This window comes from Aythya marila (genome assembly GCF_965140915.1).
Source record: "Aythya marila genome assembly, chromosome: 3".
Classification (NCBI taxonomy): Eukaryota; Metazoa; Chordata; class Aves; order Anseriformes; family Anatidae; genus Aythya; species Aythya marila.
This window is the reverse complement of record NC_139044.1, coordinates 91,780,084-91,800,515: the sequence shown is the minus strand read 5'-3', so window position 1 is coordinate 91,800,515 and position 20,432 is coordinate 91,780,084. Positions and strand designations below refer to the sequence as shown.

The 20,432-nt window shown below is 39.8% G+C and overlaps 2 protein-coding genes across 6 annotated transcripts in view; both read left to right on the top strand.

The window, feature by feature from the left end:
- The first annotated feature begins 190 nt into the window (after window positions 1–190).
- PTP4A1 (protein tyrosine phosphatase 4A1) lies at window positions 191–6,257 on the top strand. Its single transcript, XM_082757290.1, has 5 exons — window positions 191–331; window positions 1,674–1,766; window positions 2,114–2,244; window positions 3,661–3,735; window positions 4,640–6,257. Exons 1-5 carry the CDS (start codon window positions 227–229, stop codon window positions 4,755–4,757), a joined length of 522 nt encoding a protein of 173 aa, XP_082613416.1. The 5' UTR covers window positions 191–226; the 3' UTR covers window positions 4,758–6,257.
- Window positions 6,258–19,331: 13,074 nt separating this feature from the next.
- PHF3 (PHD finger protein 3) overlaps window positions 19,332–20,432 on the top strand; it is a 48,613-nt gene continuing 47,512 nt past the window's right edge. For 2 of the 5 annotated variants that reach the window (XM_082756677.1, XM_082756675.1), the window contains exon 1: window positions 19,386–19,505. The gene's annotated coding sequence lies outside the window, so the exon portion shown is untranslated. Of the gene's footprint in view, window positions 19,506–20,432 lie in introns of all 5 variants that reach the window. The other 3 variants (XM_082756679.1, XM_082756674.1, XM_082756673.1) reach the window with 3 other exon arrangements.

Genomic DNA, 20,432 nt, shown 5'->3' with positions numbered 1-20,432 from the left:
ACCTCAGTGCACTGCCTTTCTTTTGCCTCAGTATTACTGGATTGAAGAATTGCTGCTTCTTGTTAGGAGGTTCATTTCATTTCCCATTGCTCCCAACTTCATACTTCGAAGCACTGAGAATTTCACGTGGAGTATAGTGAAGTAGACTTCAGTTTCTCTACATCACTTCTGTATTAGATTTTTTTGAATCCTTTCATAATCTTGTTGCATGTTTAACTAAATTAATATGGCCCGAATGAACCGCCCAGCTCCTGTGGAAATCACCTACAAGAACATGAGATTCCTAATCACACACAATCCAACCAACGCAACCTTAAACAAATTTATAGAGGTAAGGTTGGGCCAAAGTTCTTACTGATGTGTTCTTATTTATGCCTCAACAGCAGACTATACTAACAATTTCCTTCCTCAGTATTTGTTAACTACAGAGTCTGTATGAAGTAGTGATGAGGCTGTTCATATATTAACTCATTTCAAGTAGCAATGCCATGCTTTACAGACAAATCTACTTGGAGACTTAAGCCTTCACTAAACCATACTTCTGAAAGTGAAGCACAGAAATAATTGTTGTCTAGTATTTAGTACGCTGCTTAGGAGCGTAATCAGGAATGGTCTTGGCTGAGTTCTGTAGAACAGTACCAGGATCTGCTAGTGATGGGAACCCATGTTCAGATTCATCTAAGCAGTGTAACATTTCTTTGCCTTTATTGCAATACTGCTTACAAAGAGAATAATTCAGTATAGATTGTACACCAGCAACTTAGGAATAAATAATAGAATCGCAGCATGTTTTCACTGCCTGTATCCATTGAGTATTAGTAGATGAGGGTTCTAGTGTAGCTGAAGACAATCCTCTTGAGTGTCATTGCTTACATGACTGAAATTTATAGTAGTAAACTTGTTCTGCATCCTGAGTTGTTGATGCTACTTAAGTGTTCCAGTATATGCTGAAACTCTTTCCCAGCTAAAGCATGTCTTAGCATATATTGCTTGTATCTGAATCTTCCATCTGAACCTTGCAGCTAACATGCTGGAGGCATAAGTTGTATAGTTAAGTGTATGATAAAAATGCCTTCTTCTAGAGTTACCTATGGGTAAGGTTTGAGTTTGTAATGCAATCTTATTAGCAAGATTTAAGGTCTATCGTACCTCTGTTACATATATGCATTTAGTATGGGCTAATTTACAAGAAATACAGTGAGTTAATAAATTTTTTATACTCTCACAGCTAGATGAAGTGTTCACAGACAGTGTGAATGATGTTTTTTTGCAGGGAAAATGAAGTGTGATTGTACTGTTGTTTCTCATAAATGAGGCTTAATAGTAAAATGGAAAATTATTTTTTTATTCTCCAATAATGAAAACCCATGAACTGGAATGATTTATTGCCCTATTCTCCTAATTCTTATCAGTAAAGTGTGTTACAAACTGCTAGTTTTAAGTGGAGTATGCAAAGGGGAAGATCTAAGAAGCAAACCACTTCAGATATGTTTGCAGAAGAGCTTACAGGTATCTGGCATTAGTGCACAGTAGTCTTTGATTTCAGCTGTGTTCTTCACAGGCTGGCAAGCATTTGTGTTAGTTCATTTACTGAAACTTTAGGAAGAAGTTAATAAGCAAACCAGTTGAGAAAATGTCATCTTGCTCTTAAAACGGTTCTTTTCACTCCCTAGGAACTTAAGAAATACGGTGTTACCACAGTGGTAAGAGTGTGTGAAGCTACTTATGACACTGCTCCGGTGGAAAAAGAAGGCATTCAGGTTTTGGTAAGTAGTGTAACAGATGCTTTTTGACACTTAATGTTTATAGTTATTAGTCACCAGCTTAATTCACTCTATAAGCATATTCCAGCAGCTGATGAGTGCATAGCTCCATAGACCTCTTCTCTTAGGAGAAAAAAACATTTTTTGTGGAAATGCCTTTGCTCAATGAAACTGGTTGAGAGGAATATACTCCTAATATTGCTATGCTTTTATTTATAAGAAAACATAAATTTGAGCAGTTCCCTTGTCTGTCAGCTCTGTCGTCAATTATGCACACTTTTTTTTTTATGCACAAAGCAGTAGTAGTTGCATCTTCTATGTAATTATGCATGTCTCATGTTATATTATAGGACTGGCCCTTTGATGACGGTGCTCCACCATCCAACCAGATTGTTGATGATTGGCTAAACCTCCTTAAAGTTAAATTTCGTGAAGAACCTGGTTGTTGTATTGCTGTACACTGTGTTGCTGGTCTTGGACGGTGGGTAAAGTTTTAAAGATCTGTTATCCCTTGTCAGACTTTCGAATATTTAGTACAAAAGCGTAGTTGAGGCAAATGTAAAATAGTAACAGATCCAGCATTGGAATGAGCTCACACTCGAGTAGGTTAAATGACAGCAAACTGTTGTATGTAATATGGGACTTAGGTTATTCAAAAGATTGTGCTGTTATCACAGCTATTGAGTTACTAAATTAAGTAAAAAACTACATTCCTATACCAAGCATATTAATGAGTATCCCCCTGATATTTTTTGTCTTGCTACAGGCTTTCTTTTCTGTATGGATTTGTTTTTTACTGATTCTCATCTATATGTCTTTTTCCATCCATATTGCAGCAGTATTGTCAGTTTCCTAGTAATGAGGATACTATAGCTATTAGCCCCAAATGAGTGAGGTGTTTTGGCATATCAAGAACAACTTTAACTCACCAGATATTTGGCTGTTTTCCAAAGTCTAAAAGCCCTGTTTCAGTGACACCAGCCTCAAAATTTATACAGATGAAGCTAAATACCCTACCAACTCTGCTTCTTCTGTCTGCTGGGGCTCTTAAATACAGCTCTAAAAGTTCTGAAGACAAAATGTTTTTTCTGTTGCTTTTTTAGACTACCTAGAAATAAGTCTGCTCAAAAGGTAGCTGAAATATTTTAGCCATTGGTTTCAGCATTTCTAATATAAAATGGAGGTTTCTGGTCTTGGCGTCACTTATCCACTGCTTGCATTATGGCTTCACATGAGTTGACTGTACTGCTGAATGCCACCAAAACAAGCGATGTGTCTGGTTTTCCCCCTCAAAATTTTGTGGTTAACTAGTTGGAAAAAAAATCTATCTTACATGTAAGGCTTGTTAAATCCTTATAAAATCATTTAGTAAGCATATGAAACCATTTAGTAAGCTTGTTATTAGGTGTGCATACCTTTTGCTGCAGTATGGCATGTTTTTTCTGTCTTGCATGTGGAACTTTCTTAAAAAAAATAAATAAATAAATGGAGCCATACGTTGTTAATCTCTGTTAATTTGTGCCAGGCTTTCTTAACTGAAGACAGCATTCTGTCAGATGAAGAACACTTTAGCAAGCAAGGAAATCCTTGGCTTGGGTGGAATAATAACTTACATTTTATTCTTGCTGTCTTCCCATATACCTGAAGTCAGGTGAACAAAACTATGGTTAACCATAGTTAATTCTTCCTTTTTTTTTTTTTTTTTTTTAAGGGCAGTACATAGCTTGAAAACATGGTATAATCACCCGGTTATGTAGAAAACCTTTCCGTCTTCCTTATGTTTCTCTTCTGTCCTTATGCATGTCTTCTTTGCTTCTCGAGGGAAGAAGTGGGGGAAGTATAATTCTTTCCTGAGTATGCACTGGTAAATGCTAAATTGAACTTTTTTTTTAACCAGAGCTCCAGTCTTAGTTGCTCTTGCACTGATAGAATGTGGAATGAAGTATGAAGATGCAGTGCAGTTTATAAGACAGTAAGTACGAAGCTAACATCTGTTTCCAAGATATAACACATTGACATATCCTTGGGTACTGCAGGGAATTCTAAATTATTGTTTGTTGATCTTCAGACATTCTTCATAACAGTCAGTGTTCTAAGACTTGACGTGTGGGATTGGTATTTCCTCTTGAGAGGCACAACACCTTCGAGACTTAGGTTCTGTCTACTAGCTGGAGCTAACATTCATTCATTCCCCTTTGTGGCTCCTTTCTTTATTAGATCAAAGTGTGCTAAACAGTTTTTCCCCCATGTCTTTTTTTTTCTGGTAGCCTACCTAAGAAGAGTATTTCCTTCTATTTTTTGTGCCTACTAAAAATGGCAAAATACTTGTATAATTGCCAAGCCTTTGAGGAATTATGTTCAGCTTGCACATCTTCAGGCTGGTATATACAAAGTGAGGAATATGAAACCTGGTACACATTCCAAAGAATAAAGGAAAACGTAGCTCTTTCATAGGTTCTTGGTTTGAGCAGAACCAAGAAAGTTCAACTTAAAATGCTAAATACTCTCTCAATATTGTAGTATTCTTAATTATTTTAAGAGATTACATAACCTTAGCTTGTTTAAGGAAGAAACGGTCTCAAATCTGCTCTCTGTAGCTTTCTTTTGAAGTCTCTTCTAAAGATCTGCAAGATCTTTCTCTTGTATATATCAGAGGTGGAAACACTATCTAAAATACTATGTAGTCCAATTAGGTATTTGTGAAAGGAAGCTACCACCCTCTTTCCTGGCACTTAACTTTTAATTACTGTTATTTTCATTACAGTCCTGACTTAATGGTATTTTTTCAAGTGACCTAAAAATATTTTTCTCCAATGGGTGGTATTATTTCACTGGGCAGTAATTGAATGTTTTAAGACACTTTTTCTTCTATTTAGGAAACGTCGTGGAGCTTTTAACAGCAAGCAACTTCTGTACTTGGAGAAATACCGCCCCAAGATGCGCCTCCGTTTTAAAGACTCCAATGGTCACCGAAATAACTGTTGCATTCAGTAAAGCCCAACAGCCTATACTACTACTGTAGGATTAAAGGACGGGAACTAAGAATTAAGCAGACTGCATGCCAAAGACATGGGTCTGATATTTTTTAGTAGTAAAGGAAGCTTCCTTAGGAGTAATTAATAGGCTAAAAGCTTAGTAGAAATGCAACTGTATGTTTAGATAAATACTCAACTGTTTGGAGACCCAGTAAATGTTTTTGCTGTACCCTGAGCTGTCTGAGCTGTCTCCTTGTTTATTAATTACCAGTTCAAATATCCTTTAATCATGCCATTGAGTCTTACCCACCTAGTTTCTACTACTAAAAATTGGGGTACTAAAGTAAATCAATCCGTAGAGAGATTAGGTGCCAAAATACCCAGCATATCAGCTATATGTTTTTCCTTATAAATGAGCATAGTTCTGATGAATTAAGAACTACCAGCTTATCTGGACCTTACTTTTTTTTTTCTAGTCATTTCAATATTGAAGAATATGGCCTCTAAGATAGTCTTGCCTGCTTCACTGTATGTTTCGTCTCCCACAATCGCACTAGAATTATCAGGATTTGCACAGTCTGTTTTTTTAATACTATGAATTACAGCAACTTTTTCTCCAGTGTCTGTACTTTCTGTTACCTGAACCTCTCCATTTTACAAATCATTACTCTATGGTTACTCATGTAGAAAATCTTTTAAATTGTACAGAAGCACACAAGTCTTTAATGTCTCCAGACAAAAAGCCTTACAGTAAAATTAATGTTGGCACTTGATGTGCAACTTAACAGAGGGCCTAAAAAGGTTGGGAGGGGCTATTTAATATTTCTAGTAAAATGTTGCCTTTGTCTTGTGCAGGAAGTATAGAATATGCCCTTTACTTTAGTAAATATTTTTTTAAAACGTAGAAATGCTTTGTTATTGTAGCTAAAAATTCTTAATCAGAAAATTTCTGAAAAATCTTGTAGTTTCTTTTACTGTACCTATTGAAAGTTGTTTACCGACTATTGCTTTGTTGAAAGTGTGATTATTTTTTTTCTTTTGTTTTTCCCTCCTTGAGTTTCTGCTATGACTTGGGCAGACCTCTGTAATATTTTGTATGCCTTTCAAGCTGCGTAACTTAATATTTGGATACTTGATAATTTGTTTTATTATGTAATTGATAAAATGGTGATGTGTATTAATGTTAGTTCAACCATATATTTATACTGTCTTGGGAATGTGTGGTTATAGTTCTGTGGGAGAAATAATTTTGCCAGTGTTCACCAGCTTGTAAAATCTAGTGCGAGAGCTTAAACATCTAAATAAATACTGAAATGCACTTAAAGTTTGCTGAAACACTCATGACTTTCACTTCTTCTTGTGTACTTTGTCAGCAATCTTACGGTGCCTAAAATCAGAATCTATCCAGGCACCTGTTTTGTTTTGTTTTTTTTTTTTTTTTAAATCTGGGCCTGAGTGTCCCCTTTGCTGTAATGTTTGCTGTTTGTTTTACTCATAAATAAATGTGGACAAAAATTAATAGTAGAAAGTACGCTATTTCTTTATGGAGCTTGCTTTTGACTTCCTGTCCCCAGTACTAAGGTAAGTTACTAACTTAACATTCTTGAAATGCTGCAATAAATACAGAGGAGTAATAAAACTAATGATACTCGTAAGTGTTGTCTAGGCTTTACAGATACGTGTAGCAAATAATACGATAGCCTTAGCCTCAATAATGAAATGCTATGTACAAACAGAATGTATTCCAAAAATCACGCGACCTAAAACTTAGGCAATTCCAAGTTTCCATAGTGGTGGTTGAACTTCCTGATGGAAACTGGCTTTATTAGTCAGCTGGGCTGCTGTTCCTACCAGTGATCACAAACCCCAGGCATATGTCTGCTCAAAAATTAAAGTTGTGGTTAAGTATATCTTGCCTTTCTAAAAGGTGAGGTGGAATGCTATGTACAACAGAAGCTTTAATGAGACTTCAGAAGAACTTTGGAGAGGTCTCATTAAAGAGAACACTTTGAAATTCTGTGTTGTTTGAAAAAGGCTTGCAACTGAATATAATTTACCATTGTCATGAGTTCTGTACAGTAGTAAATTAAACTCTTAAGAGGAAATTAAACTTGGTTTAAAGAATGTTTTGACTAAATGAATAAATCTTAATGTTTATTGTATTTTCAAGATTATTACTTTGAAATTGGCAAGCTTAAAGGCGTCAAAGTCTATTCTACTTACCTGCTTCCTTATGAATTTCTGATAAGCTGGAAATTCTCCATCTGCTCAATTGCTGTAATTAAGTCTTCTAAGCTAAGGGCACTTTCTTGTACTGCAAACGTAATTCAAAGTTATATAAAAGTAAATTCTAAAGTAATCTGAACACTTTTTTAAAAGTATAAAAGTCAGGGAAAAATGGGGAGGAGGTAGCTGAAAACTGAGAGCCAGAATCTTGCAGGGGATTCATGTTATGCAGTGAGATCTGGCACACTAGAGTATCTTCTGATCCTATAGCAAAGCTGATCCATTCTTTTCTCCTAAATTACTGTGTCTTGTCAGGCTGTTTCCTGGCAAAATAAATAAATAATAATCAAAGCCTTGTGCAACAGAACTGGGATCATCTTATACTTCCGGAAAAAGTTAACATTGAGTGAGCAGAGGAATATTCTAGTATCTTACTATCACTGTGGCACCTACCACATGAGGAGACTTTCCAAATATTTATTGGGGTAAATAAAACTGTCTTCTGTATTCAAATAATGCTTTGTTAAATGAATAAACTGGTCCTTGAACAGTTTTAATATAACTGGTTGCACAGGGGCTACTGCTTTGTGCAAATAAAAACTGACAGGATACAACTCTACATTTTCTAGGTTATTTGGTTTATTACTCCTCCTGTGTATACATGACAGTATGTCCATTTGTCTGAGAAAATGAGACTTTTAAAATGAAGACCAGTGTCATCAGCGTTTCAATTGTCAAAATAGTCCGCACTTGGGAAAAATTGCAAATCTACAAAAAGTTGGTAGCTCAGGAGTTCATCAGGCTATTGTTATCCAGTATTAATTGGTATCCAAACTAAGGTAAAAAGTAATTTATTCACATATCTTAGTTTCCTTGTATTCCAGTAAGTCCTGGTAAAATGCTTGTAATTTTTTTTTTTTTTTACTTAAATCATTAGTGCAATGCCAGTACATTTTAAATCGAGGGAAGGCTACATTTAGTTTGAGAGCTGTAACATGTTTGTGATGGTAGCTTGGTCCTCTGGACTGTTTTATTTCAAGCCTACTAGTGAGTTTAATCAGTTACATAAACTGCTCTAAAGAGTAAAACTGCATCATGTGCATATCAGCTTCAAGCAAAGCTCAAGTCAACTTCTGAACTATGTTAATCATATCTAAATGTGAATCCCTAGGTAATGGAAAATATAATTTCTTTTGCATAACAACTCTGGTAGATTTTAGGCACTAAAATGTTGGCTATACTCAAAATATGAAGATAACATGAAAATATAAAGTGAGTTAAAATTCAGTATAATTTACATGAACTGACAAATAAAAAGGAAGAAACACAAATGGAATTACTGTATCTTCAATTAAGGCTAAAACCTCACATGAAAGAAAATGCCATACTGTTGCATGTAATTTTATAGTGATCCTAATCATTTGAATGTTGCACTTCTTTAAGTGATTCTATTTTCTTGGCAGTACTTAATTACACAATAGCATATCATTCTCTTCTACTAGGCTGTGTTTCATCTAGTTGACTGTGAATGGGTTGGGTAAGTATAGTTTGTAAATGGTAGTATTACAAGATTCCTTAGCATATTGTATCAGAAGTTAAATATCTATGGTAAATATTTAGAGAGGGGGAGAGCATGATCTTGTGATTACTGCAGCAGAAAATTGATGGACTCTCTGTACTGTTCTGTCATGCGTTTCCTAAATGATTCTGGGGAAAGGTAGTGAAACAAGATATTCTGTGACCAGGCATCCAAAATCATGTATAAAGTCAAATACGATTCTTTTGAACCTGATTCTCAAAAGTGCTGACTAGTCAATTTTGATAAAAGTGTGAAAACATATTTGACGTTACATAGCATTACATATTTTTGAACAGTCACAAAGCATTTCAGAGTCAGCACTCAAAAGCAGTTAATATTTATCATAGAACCACAGAATGGTTTGGTTAAAGATCACCTAGTTCCAACGACACTGCCATGGCCGTGGTGAGGAACACCTCCCACCAGACCAGGTTGCTCAAAGCCCCATCCTGTCTCTGACCTTCAACACCTCCAGGGATGGGACATCCACAGCTGCTCTGGGCAACCTGTTCCAGTGCCTCACCACCCTCAGAGGGAAGAATTTCTTATTAATATCTGATCTAAATTACTCTCTTCTAGTTTAAAGCCATTACCCCATGTCCTGCCACTACACTGCCTGACAAAGAGTCCCTCCCCACTTTCCTGTAGCCCACCCTTTAGATAATGGAAGGCTTGAGTGGGGTATCCCTGGAGCATTCTCTTCTCCAGGCTGAACAATCACAACTCTGTCTTGTCTTTGTACGAGAGGTGCTCCAACCCTTTGATTGTATTTGTGGCCCTCCTCTGGACTCGTTCTAATACTTTGATGTCCTTCTTGTGCTGGGGGCCCCAGAGCTCAATGCAGTGCTCCAGGTGGGGTTTCACAAGAGCAGAGTAGAAGAGGACAATCACCTCCCTTGACCTGCTGGCCATGCTTCTTTTGATGCAGCCCAGGATGTGGCTGGCTTTCTGGCCTGCAAGTGCATATTGCTGGCTCATGTCAAACTTCTTGTCAACCAACAACCCCAGCTCCTCCTCATTAGGACATTCTCCACCCAGCCTGTGTTTGTGCTTGGGATCGCCTTGGTCTGAGTGCAAGACCTTACACTTGGCCTTGTTGAACCTCGTGAGGTTCTTACAGGCCCACCTCCTCAGCCTGTCCAGGTCCTTCTGGATGGCATCCCTTCCTTCCATTGTGTTGACAGCACCACACAGTTTGGTGTCATCGGCAAACTTGCTGAGGGTGCACTCGATCCCACTGTCCATGTAAACCAACAAAGATGTTAAACGGTGCCACTCCCAGTACTGAGGAACGCCACTTGTTACTGATCTCCACCTGGCCATTGAGCTGTTGACCGCAACCCTATGAGTGTGACCATCCAGCCAGTTCCTCATCCACTGAGTGGTCTGTCAAACCCATGTGTCTCCAATGTAAGGACGAGGATATCATGGGAGACAGTGTCAAATGCTTTGCACATCCAGTCCAGCTGTCAGTTGTTCTTCTGCTGTCCACCCATATTGTAGCCCCATTGTAGAAGGCCACCAGATTTGTCAGGCATGATCTGCCCTTAGTGAAGCCTTGTTGGCTGTCACCAGTCACCTCCTTATTTTCCATGTGCCTTATCAGAGTTTCCAGGAGGATCTGCTCTATGATCTTGCCAGGCACACAAGTGAGACTGACTGGCCTTTTGATTCTTAACCTCCCTGGTCTTCAGTTCTCCTCCCATAAAACTCCATTATTTCCAAACTTCCCATAAGGTAGTTGCAGAGATAAGCGCTGTTTCTGAAGTTTAGATACATCTGTAGTGTTAACTGTAGAAGAAACAGGTAGGACAATATATAATTCTGTATTGAGTAAAAAATTTTAAGTTAAACTTGAGATCTTAAGAAAAATACTAAGGAGTTGCTCATTCATATGAACATTGCACATTCTAACAAGTGAGGTGGGGGCAAAAACTTCTGGAACTATGTATTTATGTTTGAGAATAACATTTTAACATTTTTAAGTTTCTGCATGTTTGTGTAGCATCAATAAGACTATTTTTGCAAGTTTTTTTTTAATATATGTGATGTAATTTAATGTTTTGAATACTATTTCTAAAATATTTAATATTTAATATTTTAGAGTTGTTACAATTATGCTGCATCATTAAGCAAGTACTCTTTGTAACTATAGGGGAGATTGTCAAATAGGAAACCACAGTAATCTATCTGGAATGGTGCTATCTTTATGTACATATTTGTATAATCTCTCCTGAGGTTATCGTCACTTACAAAAAGATAATTATAATTTGTAAGGTTAATTCCAGTCTTAATAGAATGAAGCTTTTTTTTTTTTTTTTTTTAACAGCCGGGACTCCTGAACAAATATGGATGTTTACATGTGAGTAAATGCTTTCTTTACACTCCCCGGAACTAATTTTACACTTCTAATCTTCTAATCAGTCTTATGCTAAAAGAGATGCCTAAAACAGACTACATGAAAAGCTCCCCACAGGTGAGAGCACAGTTTTGCAAAGGGAGCATGGGACAGCAAACTCGCTTTGCAATGTTGGTATCTACAGGTAGATAAAAAATATCTCACCAACTCATCTAAGTGAAATATGTATTTCAAGGTACCACATAGAAAGTCATTTCTTTCAACATACAACCTTGTTCTTAATGTGTAATAACCATTAACAATTATAACCTGATTTTATTTTTATTGGCATGAATTTATGCTGTAGGTCACCAAAGCAAGCACGGCATTATTTTCCTGTTGGTGATTGCCTGTATGAACACCATTAGTTTTGATAGCCACTGTTATAATGCATTCTGTCTTCAGTGCATTGATAATTAATTATCTCAGTAACAACACAAGTAAGTTACTCATCAGTGGAAAGTGTATCCTTGTGAGGTAATAGTGGTTAAATAATGGTCTGACAAGAAAAGATAGGGATGGTGCCAGAAGATCAAGTTGCCTGCTCCGATTTCTGATTCAAATGATTGTAGCTGTAGAAAACCAGACACCAGTGTTCAGATACAAGGGAACGCTCAACACAGAAATACTCAAGTAGTATACTGTCAGTATGTCATCACTGGATGTAACCCGTGTCAGTGTAATGAAACCTACGGGTAAGGAAAGTGTATTTTGTAGTGGGCTGAAATCTTAATTCCACTTTAGGGGTGAGTAACAGTAGTAGCACAATCTTATCCCTCATATAAATTTGCACATGAGAACACTTTGTCAGCTAGTTTCACAGATCCCTCAATCTTTCTTCATAGGAGAGGTGCTCCAGCCCTCTGATCATCTTAGTGGCCCTCCTCTGGACCGTTCCAAGAGCTCCACATCCTTCTCGTGCTGTGGGCCCCAGGCCTGCACGCAGTATTCCAGGTGGGGTCTCACAAGAGTGGAGTAGAGGGGGAAAATCACCTCCCTCTCCCTGCTGGCCACCCCTGTTTTAATGCAGCCCAGGACATAGTTGGCCTTCCAGGCTGCAAGCATGTACTGCTGGCTCATGTCCAGCTTCTTGTCCATCAGGACCCCAAGTCCTTCTCTGCAGGGCTGCTCACAAGTTCTTCTTCTCCCAGTCTAAATAAATACCTGAGATTGCCGCAGCCTAAGTGCAACACTTTGCACTTGGCCTTGTTGAACCTCATTAGGTTCTCATGGGCCCACTTCTCCAGCCTGTCCAGGTCCCTCTGGATGGAATCCCTTCCCTCTATTGTATCAACTGCATCGCTCAGCTTGGTGTCATCTGCAAACTTGCTGAGGGTGCACTCAATTCCATCATCTATGTCATTGATAAAGATGTTGAAGAGCACTGGACTCAAGACCAACCCCAGAGGGACACCACTTGTGACCGGCCTCCACCAAGACATAGAACCGTTGACCACAACCCTTAAGCAGTCAAGTAATTTTATGACATTCAACCATGTTGTCTTGTTAAGCAGGCTATCCTTGTGATGGAGAACAAGCAAACTTAAAATTTTAATTGAACTGTATTTAATTACAAACCTGATTCAATCATTTTTACTTCTACAGTTGTCATTCTTCATTCAGATGCCTGATCTCTGTTAGCTATTTGCTACATGAGGTTTCTTTCATACTCTGAGAAACTTGACTTCTTTAATTTTGTCCTGGTTTTGGCTGGGAGAGTAAATTTTCTTCCTATTAGCTGGTGTGATGCTGTGTTTTGAATTTAGGATGAAAACAAAGTTGATAACAAGCTGATGTTTTAGTTGTTGCAGAGTGGTGCTTATACTTGAGGACTTTTTGACCTCTTGTGCTGCCCTGCCAGCAAGGAGGACAGGGGAACAAAGAAGCTGGGAGCAGATACAGCAAGGACAGCCAGCTGATAGACATCAGTCAGCTGCTGGTGAGCAACTGTATTGAGCATTACTACTTGCTTTTTTTTTTTTTTTTTTCCCCTTTTTTTCTTTTTTCCTTTTTTCTTTTATTAACCTGTCCTTATCTCAACCTATGAGTTCTTGTACTTTTCAGTTCTCTTCCCCATCCCACTGAGGTGGCTAGATGGTGAGTGGATGGCTGTAACCCAGTTGTCTGCTGGTATAAACCTGGACTCCTCAGGGTTAGGCTGGGCATCAGTCATCGGATGGTGAGCAATTGCATTGTGCATCACTTGTTTGTACACATTATTAGTAGTAGTACTATTATCATCGTTGTTATTATTATTGTTGTTATTATTATTATTGTTATTATTATTATTATTTTCCTGTCTTAATAAACTGTCTTTATCTCAACTCACGGGCTTTACTTTCCCATTTCTCTCCCCCATCCCAGAGAGGGAGTGGGGAGAGGGAGTGAACGGCTGTGTGGTGTTTAGCTGCCGGCTGGGTTAAACCACGACAGGAAGGTTCTGAGCTAAGTCCAGAAAGGGAATTGGAAAGGGTTATTACATCTTTGTGGATTGCAGCAGTAAGGTGGGTTTGAAGGAAATGCCCTAACCGCCCCAGTTAGTGAACAATTTAGGTCGTACAAATATCAGGAGGTCATCTATTCCAACCACATGTTCAGAGCAGGGCTAGCTTCAAAATTAGATCAGGTTATGCAGGAGTCTGTCCATTGAGATAACTCAGTCTCTCCAGGCACCTGTTCTAGGGTTTGTTCAGCTGCCCTCCAAGTGAATACTTTTTTCTTCGTAGCTAGTCTCAGAATCACAGCATGTTAGGGATTGGAAGGAACCTTAAAAGATCATCTACTCCAATCACCTAGATATCTGCTTTTGGCTAGTGATAAGGAAGTCCTTAGAGGGATCTTTGACATGCCTCAGTCCTAAACTTTTATTCTCCAGTGTTCTACCCTGAGCAGCATCCCACTTAGCTGCAGTATCTCCTTTAAGATAAACTAAAACACAGCAAATAATTCTTCAGTCATAATTTGAAAAGTGGGAAAGGGACAGAAAAAAAAATAATAAAGAAAAGAACTCAGACTACTGCATTTTGAAAACAGAACAAAGATTAGTTATAAACTAGGAATAGTCTCAACCTAAATTAATACTTTTCTTCAGTGTTGAATAATATAAAGTAGAAGACAAAGGCTATGAAGGTTGTGGAGATAAGAATGTAGAGAGCGAATACTTCACATGGAAGCACTTCCAAATTTTCAGCTTAAAGAGACTGGGAAACATCAGCCTACCAATTCCGAAAGAACTGGCTCATTGCATTTCAAGTTCAGAGACAAGCTGAACTTGAGCCGTACACAAACTTAGCTGTTTGTATATCACATGAAAGTCAGAAGCAAGCACACATGAGCACAGTTTTTTGCTCCTATTGTAGCTAAGGCTGGGACTGAACCATGCAGCTGCAGTTGTCTCTCTGCATACCCAAGCCCTTTCCCAGAGGACCATTAGGAGCAGCAGTCCATGTCAGCACGAAGCCAAGGCTAGGAATGGATTTATTGCAGAGCCGAGTGCTGCACAGCCAGCATCCCCATGAGCATAAAAAGTTTGTGATCTGTAGCTGTATAGATTCCCACTCATTTAGACTGCAATCATTGTACTGTAAAACTGGAGATTAGCAAATTTAAGGTTTATATATAAGAAGGGGCAAAAATGAGGAAAGCAACTTTGGGTCTGGTAATATGATAAAAATTACTAATTCTGAGGTGAAAAAATAGATGAAATAAGGTCATCATTCCACACTAGAAATGATTAGTCCAACTGGAGGATTTAGTAGAAGAGTTTCAAAGTAGAAAAAGCAGGAGACAGTAACAGGTAACAATGGAAGAGTAGAGAGAAGGTAAATGGAATTTCTCAGCTGATTTGAGAACTCCGCTTCTGGGTATATGTAGCATAATGTACAACGGATATTGTATGTTTTAATATATGCTCTCTTATATATATAACTACGTAATAGCATTTGCATAAAACCTAGAAAATTATCAAGAACTGTGCTGATGGAGAAAGATCGGAATGCCATGCATAGTCCTTGTCAAGTCTGTCCAAGAAAGACAAATCCAAACTAAGGCATGTGTGCTCCGTAAGATTTCTGCTCCAACAGAGGATGGGACTTCTAGCAATATCAAATTAAAATTTTGTATCTTTGAAGTTCTTTCATTTGATTTTGATTTTCAGAGTGATAAATCATATGTCCTTCATTCATAAATTTATTTATTTATACTGTATTTTTTTTACCTGTTATTTGCTTTTTTTCTGTGTGGTAGTCACAAAACAAAGAGTTTTGTGCTCTGATGTTCGGCAGAACAGCCCTACAACCCAGCAACCGCAGCAAACAGGTGTACTGACAGTCTCTATTTCTAGCACCATGCCCGTGCCCCAGCTACTTGATGCAATACCACATTTACTGGTGGAAAAAAACATTTAGGACAACTTGCTGTAGAACAGGAATAGAGTGTAGGGATGATTGTTGAACATGTGTGCGAAAGAAATGTAATGTCTAGTCTTAGTGGAAAGGCAGAGGAAATACCACAAATCAGAAAACAGTCTTACAGGAAATGTGTATGAATTTTTAGTGCAAGATATATGTACACACTACAATGTTTATGTTTAAAGTTAAATGAATATACATCTGAACAATTACTTATCTGAATAAAGTTGTACTTATTAAAAAAAGTAATTAATGCTCTCTCAGATCTCTCCTTATGAATATACAGGGAAAACGAATCATAAAACAAGCACTTAGTCAGAATATATTGTTTTTACTATAATTTAGTACCAAATGATCATCTTCACAGAAATTACAATTAAGGTAAACAGACACGAGTGAAATATCAGGTGTTTAGAATATTAGTAACTCGAGCAACAATTCCATAGGCAACTGCCCAAACTTGTTTGTGAGTTAAGTCAGTTTTATGTGAGCTGTTGTAGTTTGTTTTCATTCAAGGCTTTTTCTTCCTGGCATACACAAATCTCTGCCAGTAACTGCAACTCCATCTTGTCTCCTGGGATGAAATGTCTTTCAGTCTTTAATTCAATTATTCAAGTATTCAGCTGAGTAAGTTGTAATAAATAGCTTGTATTATCTGTATGTTTCATATCCTTACAAAAAACTACTTGTAGTCATATAATCAATGACTAAACATCCTTTCTTCAGAACCCCACCCTAGTTCACTAAGTTGTATTGTTATTTTTAAAAACAACAGTTCATTTTACCTTTATTTCCATGGAACTGAATGATTTTCTGCTTTACAAAGTATGACATGTTTGATCCAAAAATCTGCAAAAATCGGAATGGTGGATAATGAGGAAAATAGTGTCAAAATCTGTTTATTATAAAATTTTCTAAAATTTATTTATTCTTAATAAAAGATGTGAATTTTCAGTATGGAACTAGAAAATTTCAGGAGGTTACTGGTTATTATTGTTGTGCATTTGAAAAACAAACAAACAAACAAAAACACACACAAAAAAAACCAACAACAGTGAAAGAGTTCTTGTGTTAAATTTTAAATTTTGTTAAGGATACTAGTTTGGGATAATATACAGCTCATAGGCTTCAAATGAGCTAACCATAGAGCTTCCCAAATTATTGATACTGGCCAATCCTAGATATTTTGAACAGACATTTTGCTGTTGACCCTGGGAAAAAATCATGGCAAATGATTTTTTGTGTATGTATGGAAGGCAGTTATCTAATTATTAAGAGGTGCCAATGTAATATGTATGACTTTTCAGAATAGCATAAAAAATAAGCTTGTTTAGTGTTGTAAACTTTGAAGATTAATGCAACTGCTGCTCTAGTATTTTAATTTCTTTCAGAAGTCTAATTCTGCTTTGCATAACATTCTAAGAAGTTATATAGGTTACAAAATTAGTGCAACACTTGGGCATTAAAATGATTTAAATCAAACGTCTTTGAGAAAATTCAAATAAATATGCCTAGACAAAAAAAAAAAGTTATTGTGAGAGTTTGCTTGAATAGCTATTGGCCTACTGCTACTGCTATAGTGTATCTTGGCTTTTGACAGTGGATATTTTCCTTGAGCATGGGAGAAATATGTTAGTTTGCAACCATATCCACTAACTTCTTTATCCAGTTAAGCGTATGTAGCAATCCAGCGCCTTTCAACATTTCTATTCAGTAATTAACACTCAAAAGCAAACCATGTTTAATTCCAGTAAGGAATGTGACTGTGTATACCATATTTTCAAAGGTATTGTTTATAGAAAAATATATGAAAATATATTTCATATATGAAAATATATAGAAAAATATATATGGACGGCAAGAGAAGGCTATAAGGAAAATCATTCAGGAACTTCTTGGAAAGAGTTGTGGCTGTGAAGAGACTTGGGAGTATCGGCAAAGAAACTGCCTTCTGCTGCTGCTTTCTCTTGTGCTTAGGGCAGTAGAAGACTGCTTTCTGAAAATAAATAGGTTCCTTTCCAACGGAAACAACTTGCAAGATCTGGAATATTACCAACTATCTCGTGTAATGGGATGACATGATAAAAACATCGCTAAGAAAGATAGCAGATGGTACAGTTGTAGTTGTGTGTAGCTGATCCGATGTCATTGTGTACAAAGCCGTTTGTAATACCTATTACATTTTCCGCTGTATTTTTTTTTTTCTCCTTTATTTTGATGTTAAATAAAACCACAGCACAGGTGCTACTGGTGAGCAATTTGCTATGTATGACAGGCAACTATGATTCTAAAGGGACTGGCTGGTGTGGGTTATCACAGAGAGAAGTACATGAACTCTGTTATACTGAGAAGAGCAAAAGTTAGGTGTCTTTTGAAAGTGTAAAGAAAGAACTGAATAGGGCAATGATCAATAATCAGATTATTAGCAATGCTTTGCCTGGTGCTTGTGTCAGAAGGGTTGAATGCTGGAAAATCTGTGTGATGCATTTGGACGCAAATGTAATAAACTCAGTTTCATTTCAGACAATAATTTCATTTCTTAGTATAGTCTTGAGAAAATAAATATCAGAGGCTTAGCACCTTGTTGAAAGCCTTTGGAGAAATGAGTGCCATCAACTCAGTAGCTCAGTTTCGTGCCATCATAAGACAATCTTTTAAAGAGATGGCTGCCTTGGAGAGAGAATATTCAAAACTGGAAAAGCACAGGAAAAAAAAAAAAAAAAAAAAGATAAAAAACAACCATGGTGATTTGCATAAAGGTGATTTAAGGACTGAGAGAAAAACAGTTTGGGTTAAAAACTGTGGTCTGCAACAAAAGTTTTTGTCTTGTTGCAACTAGTCTGTGCACTGGCTGAAAACATGAAACGTATTGCTGTGCTTTAGGTTTAAAGCCCCCTCTCCTAATGTGATTGTAGTGAGAGAAATATGTACTGCATTTCAGCCTTTATAGAACCACAGAACATGCATTTCAAAGACTCTGAACTAAGAAAAAGAAACAAAGGAAAACCAACCCATTTCAACTTCCTCGCCTTTTTATTTTGTCCTGATGTTGCTTGCACTTCACTACAAAATGAGGAATATGCAAAGACAGTGTTACTGCCTTATCATTCTGAATCTGTTTTTAAGACTAATATACAAAGACAATGTTAATACATTGCCGTTGACAGTATAATTTATTATTTTAAAACTAATACTCCTTTTTTTTGGTGGGGGGTGGTATTCAATTTGAAACATGGTGTGTGCAATAAAGCGTCAGGGTTGCAGATACTGTTCATCATCAGGCTGAAGGAGAAATATGTATTTAATGTTAGAATGCAAATCAGAAGTCCTTTTCCAGGGTGACATTATGTGGAGACTGGATTATTTCAGGCACTGATGACCTGATAAAAGCACCTTTGGAGGGAATTTGCGTGACATGGTGTGAAGGGTCAAAATTATCCTAAAACAAAGCCACAGGAAGACGTGTGCATGCCGAGGGGCAGCATGAGAACCTCCCAAGGAACAGGCTGCCCAGGGAAGTGGTGGAGTCACCATCCCTGCAGGTCTTTAAAAGACGTTTAGATGTAGAGCTCAGTGATATGGTTTAGTGGAGGACTGGTTAGTGTTAGGTCAGAGGTTGGACTCGGTGATCTCGGAGGTCTCTTCCAACCTAGAGAATTCTGCGATCTGAGGAACCAGGGGCCACCAAGAGCCGAGCACCCCTCACCACTCCCCCACACACAGGCGGAGCGCCCGGCTCGCCCCATCCGGCACCCAGCAGAGCCCCGTGGCTCCTCGCGGGCCACCCCGGGGCCGTGCCCCGTTATCTCGGCCCCATCCCTCAGCGGGTGCCGAGGGTGGGGGCCGGGCCCCAGCGCACCGAGCGGCGGGGCCCTGTCGGCGGCCGGGCGCCTGCGCGGCGCCGCGCCCGCCTCCCGGTAAACAGCGCGGTCACGTGAGCGGCGGGCCCGGCGGGGGCGCGCCTACGGGGGGGAGCGGGCACGCGGCCGGCGGCGCCAGGCGGAGGAGCCGGAGCCGGGAGCGGGCAGCGGGGGCGCGGGCAGCGGGGCCGGGGGAAGGCGGTGCGCGCTCCCGCGGGCCCTGCCTTCCCTTGCGGCGCGGCCTCCGCGGCCTCTTCGTCGGCGGGCGGCGCGGCGCGGCGCGGAGCGGGGTGAGGTGAGTCACCGCCGGCGGGGCGCGGGCGATGGGGGCCGGGGGCGCCGGGCCTCGCGCGGCCTCCGCAGCACGGCCGGGCCCGTAGCGGCCGGGCAGGGCAGGGCAGCGCCGGGGGGGCCGCGGCTGAGGCCTGGCCGGGCTGGGCCGGGCCTAGCGGGGCCCAGCGGCGCGGCTCGGGCCTTGAGGCCGCGTTGGGCCGCGGGGCCGGGCCGCGTCTCGGGGGCCGGGCCGGGTCCCGTCGCCCAGCCGCACGCAGCCCGCTGACCTTGCGCAGGCCGCGGCCGGGCCCTGAGCTCCGCGCCCGCCTCTCCACGGCCCCGTCTCGGCCTCCCAGCTCCGCCCGGCCGGCCCCGGGCCCCGGCAGCCCCGAGAGCTGGGGAGCAAGCGGCGGTTGGGAGCCAGCTGTTCCCCTGCTATTGGCCTGGCCTGCGCGGGGCTCCTCCTCCCGTCCCTCGCACTTCGCATCGTCAACGGGTGCCGTGGTTAACTCTTGTGTAGGGTACCCGCCGCGGGAGGCACGGCACAGGAGGCTGGGGGGGCCGGGGGGGCCCTGGTGGCACCGCCATCCCGCCCTTGGGTGGCGTGGGCTTTCCAGGACGGTCTGTCCACGCTTCCTCCTTGCTGCTGGAATGTAAATAATTAATGCCTGTTGGGTTTAGAAGAGACATTGCTCATGTAACAACAAGTCTGTAAAGTAGGGGTACGTTACAGCCATGGCACAAGAGACTGGAAGAAGAGCACCCCCCCATTCATTGTAGGGTGAACTATGGAAGTGTTCAGAAAGGAGCATGGAAGTTGGGAAGGGAACACGAGGACATGGGGTGACAAGTGTAGCAAGCAAATTACAGCTGTGGTGTTGTCCTTTATGGGGCTGTTAATCTCTTAGGTAAGTTCTGTACGCTTGCTGTTGTAAAAGTTGATGCTCGT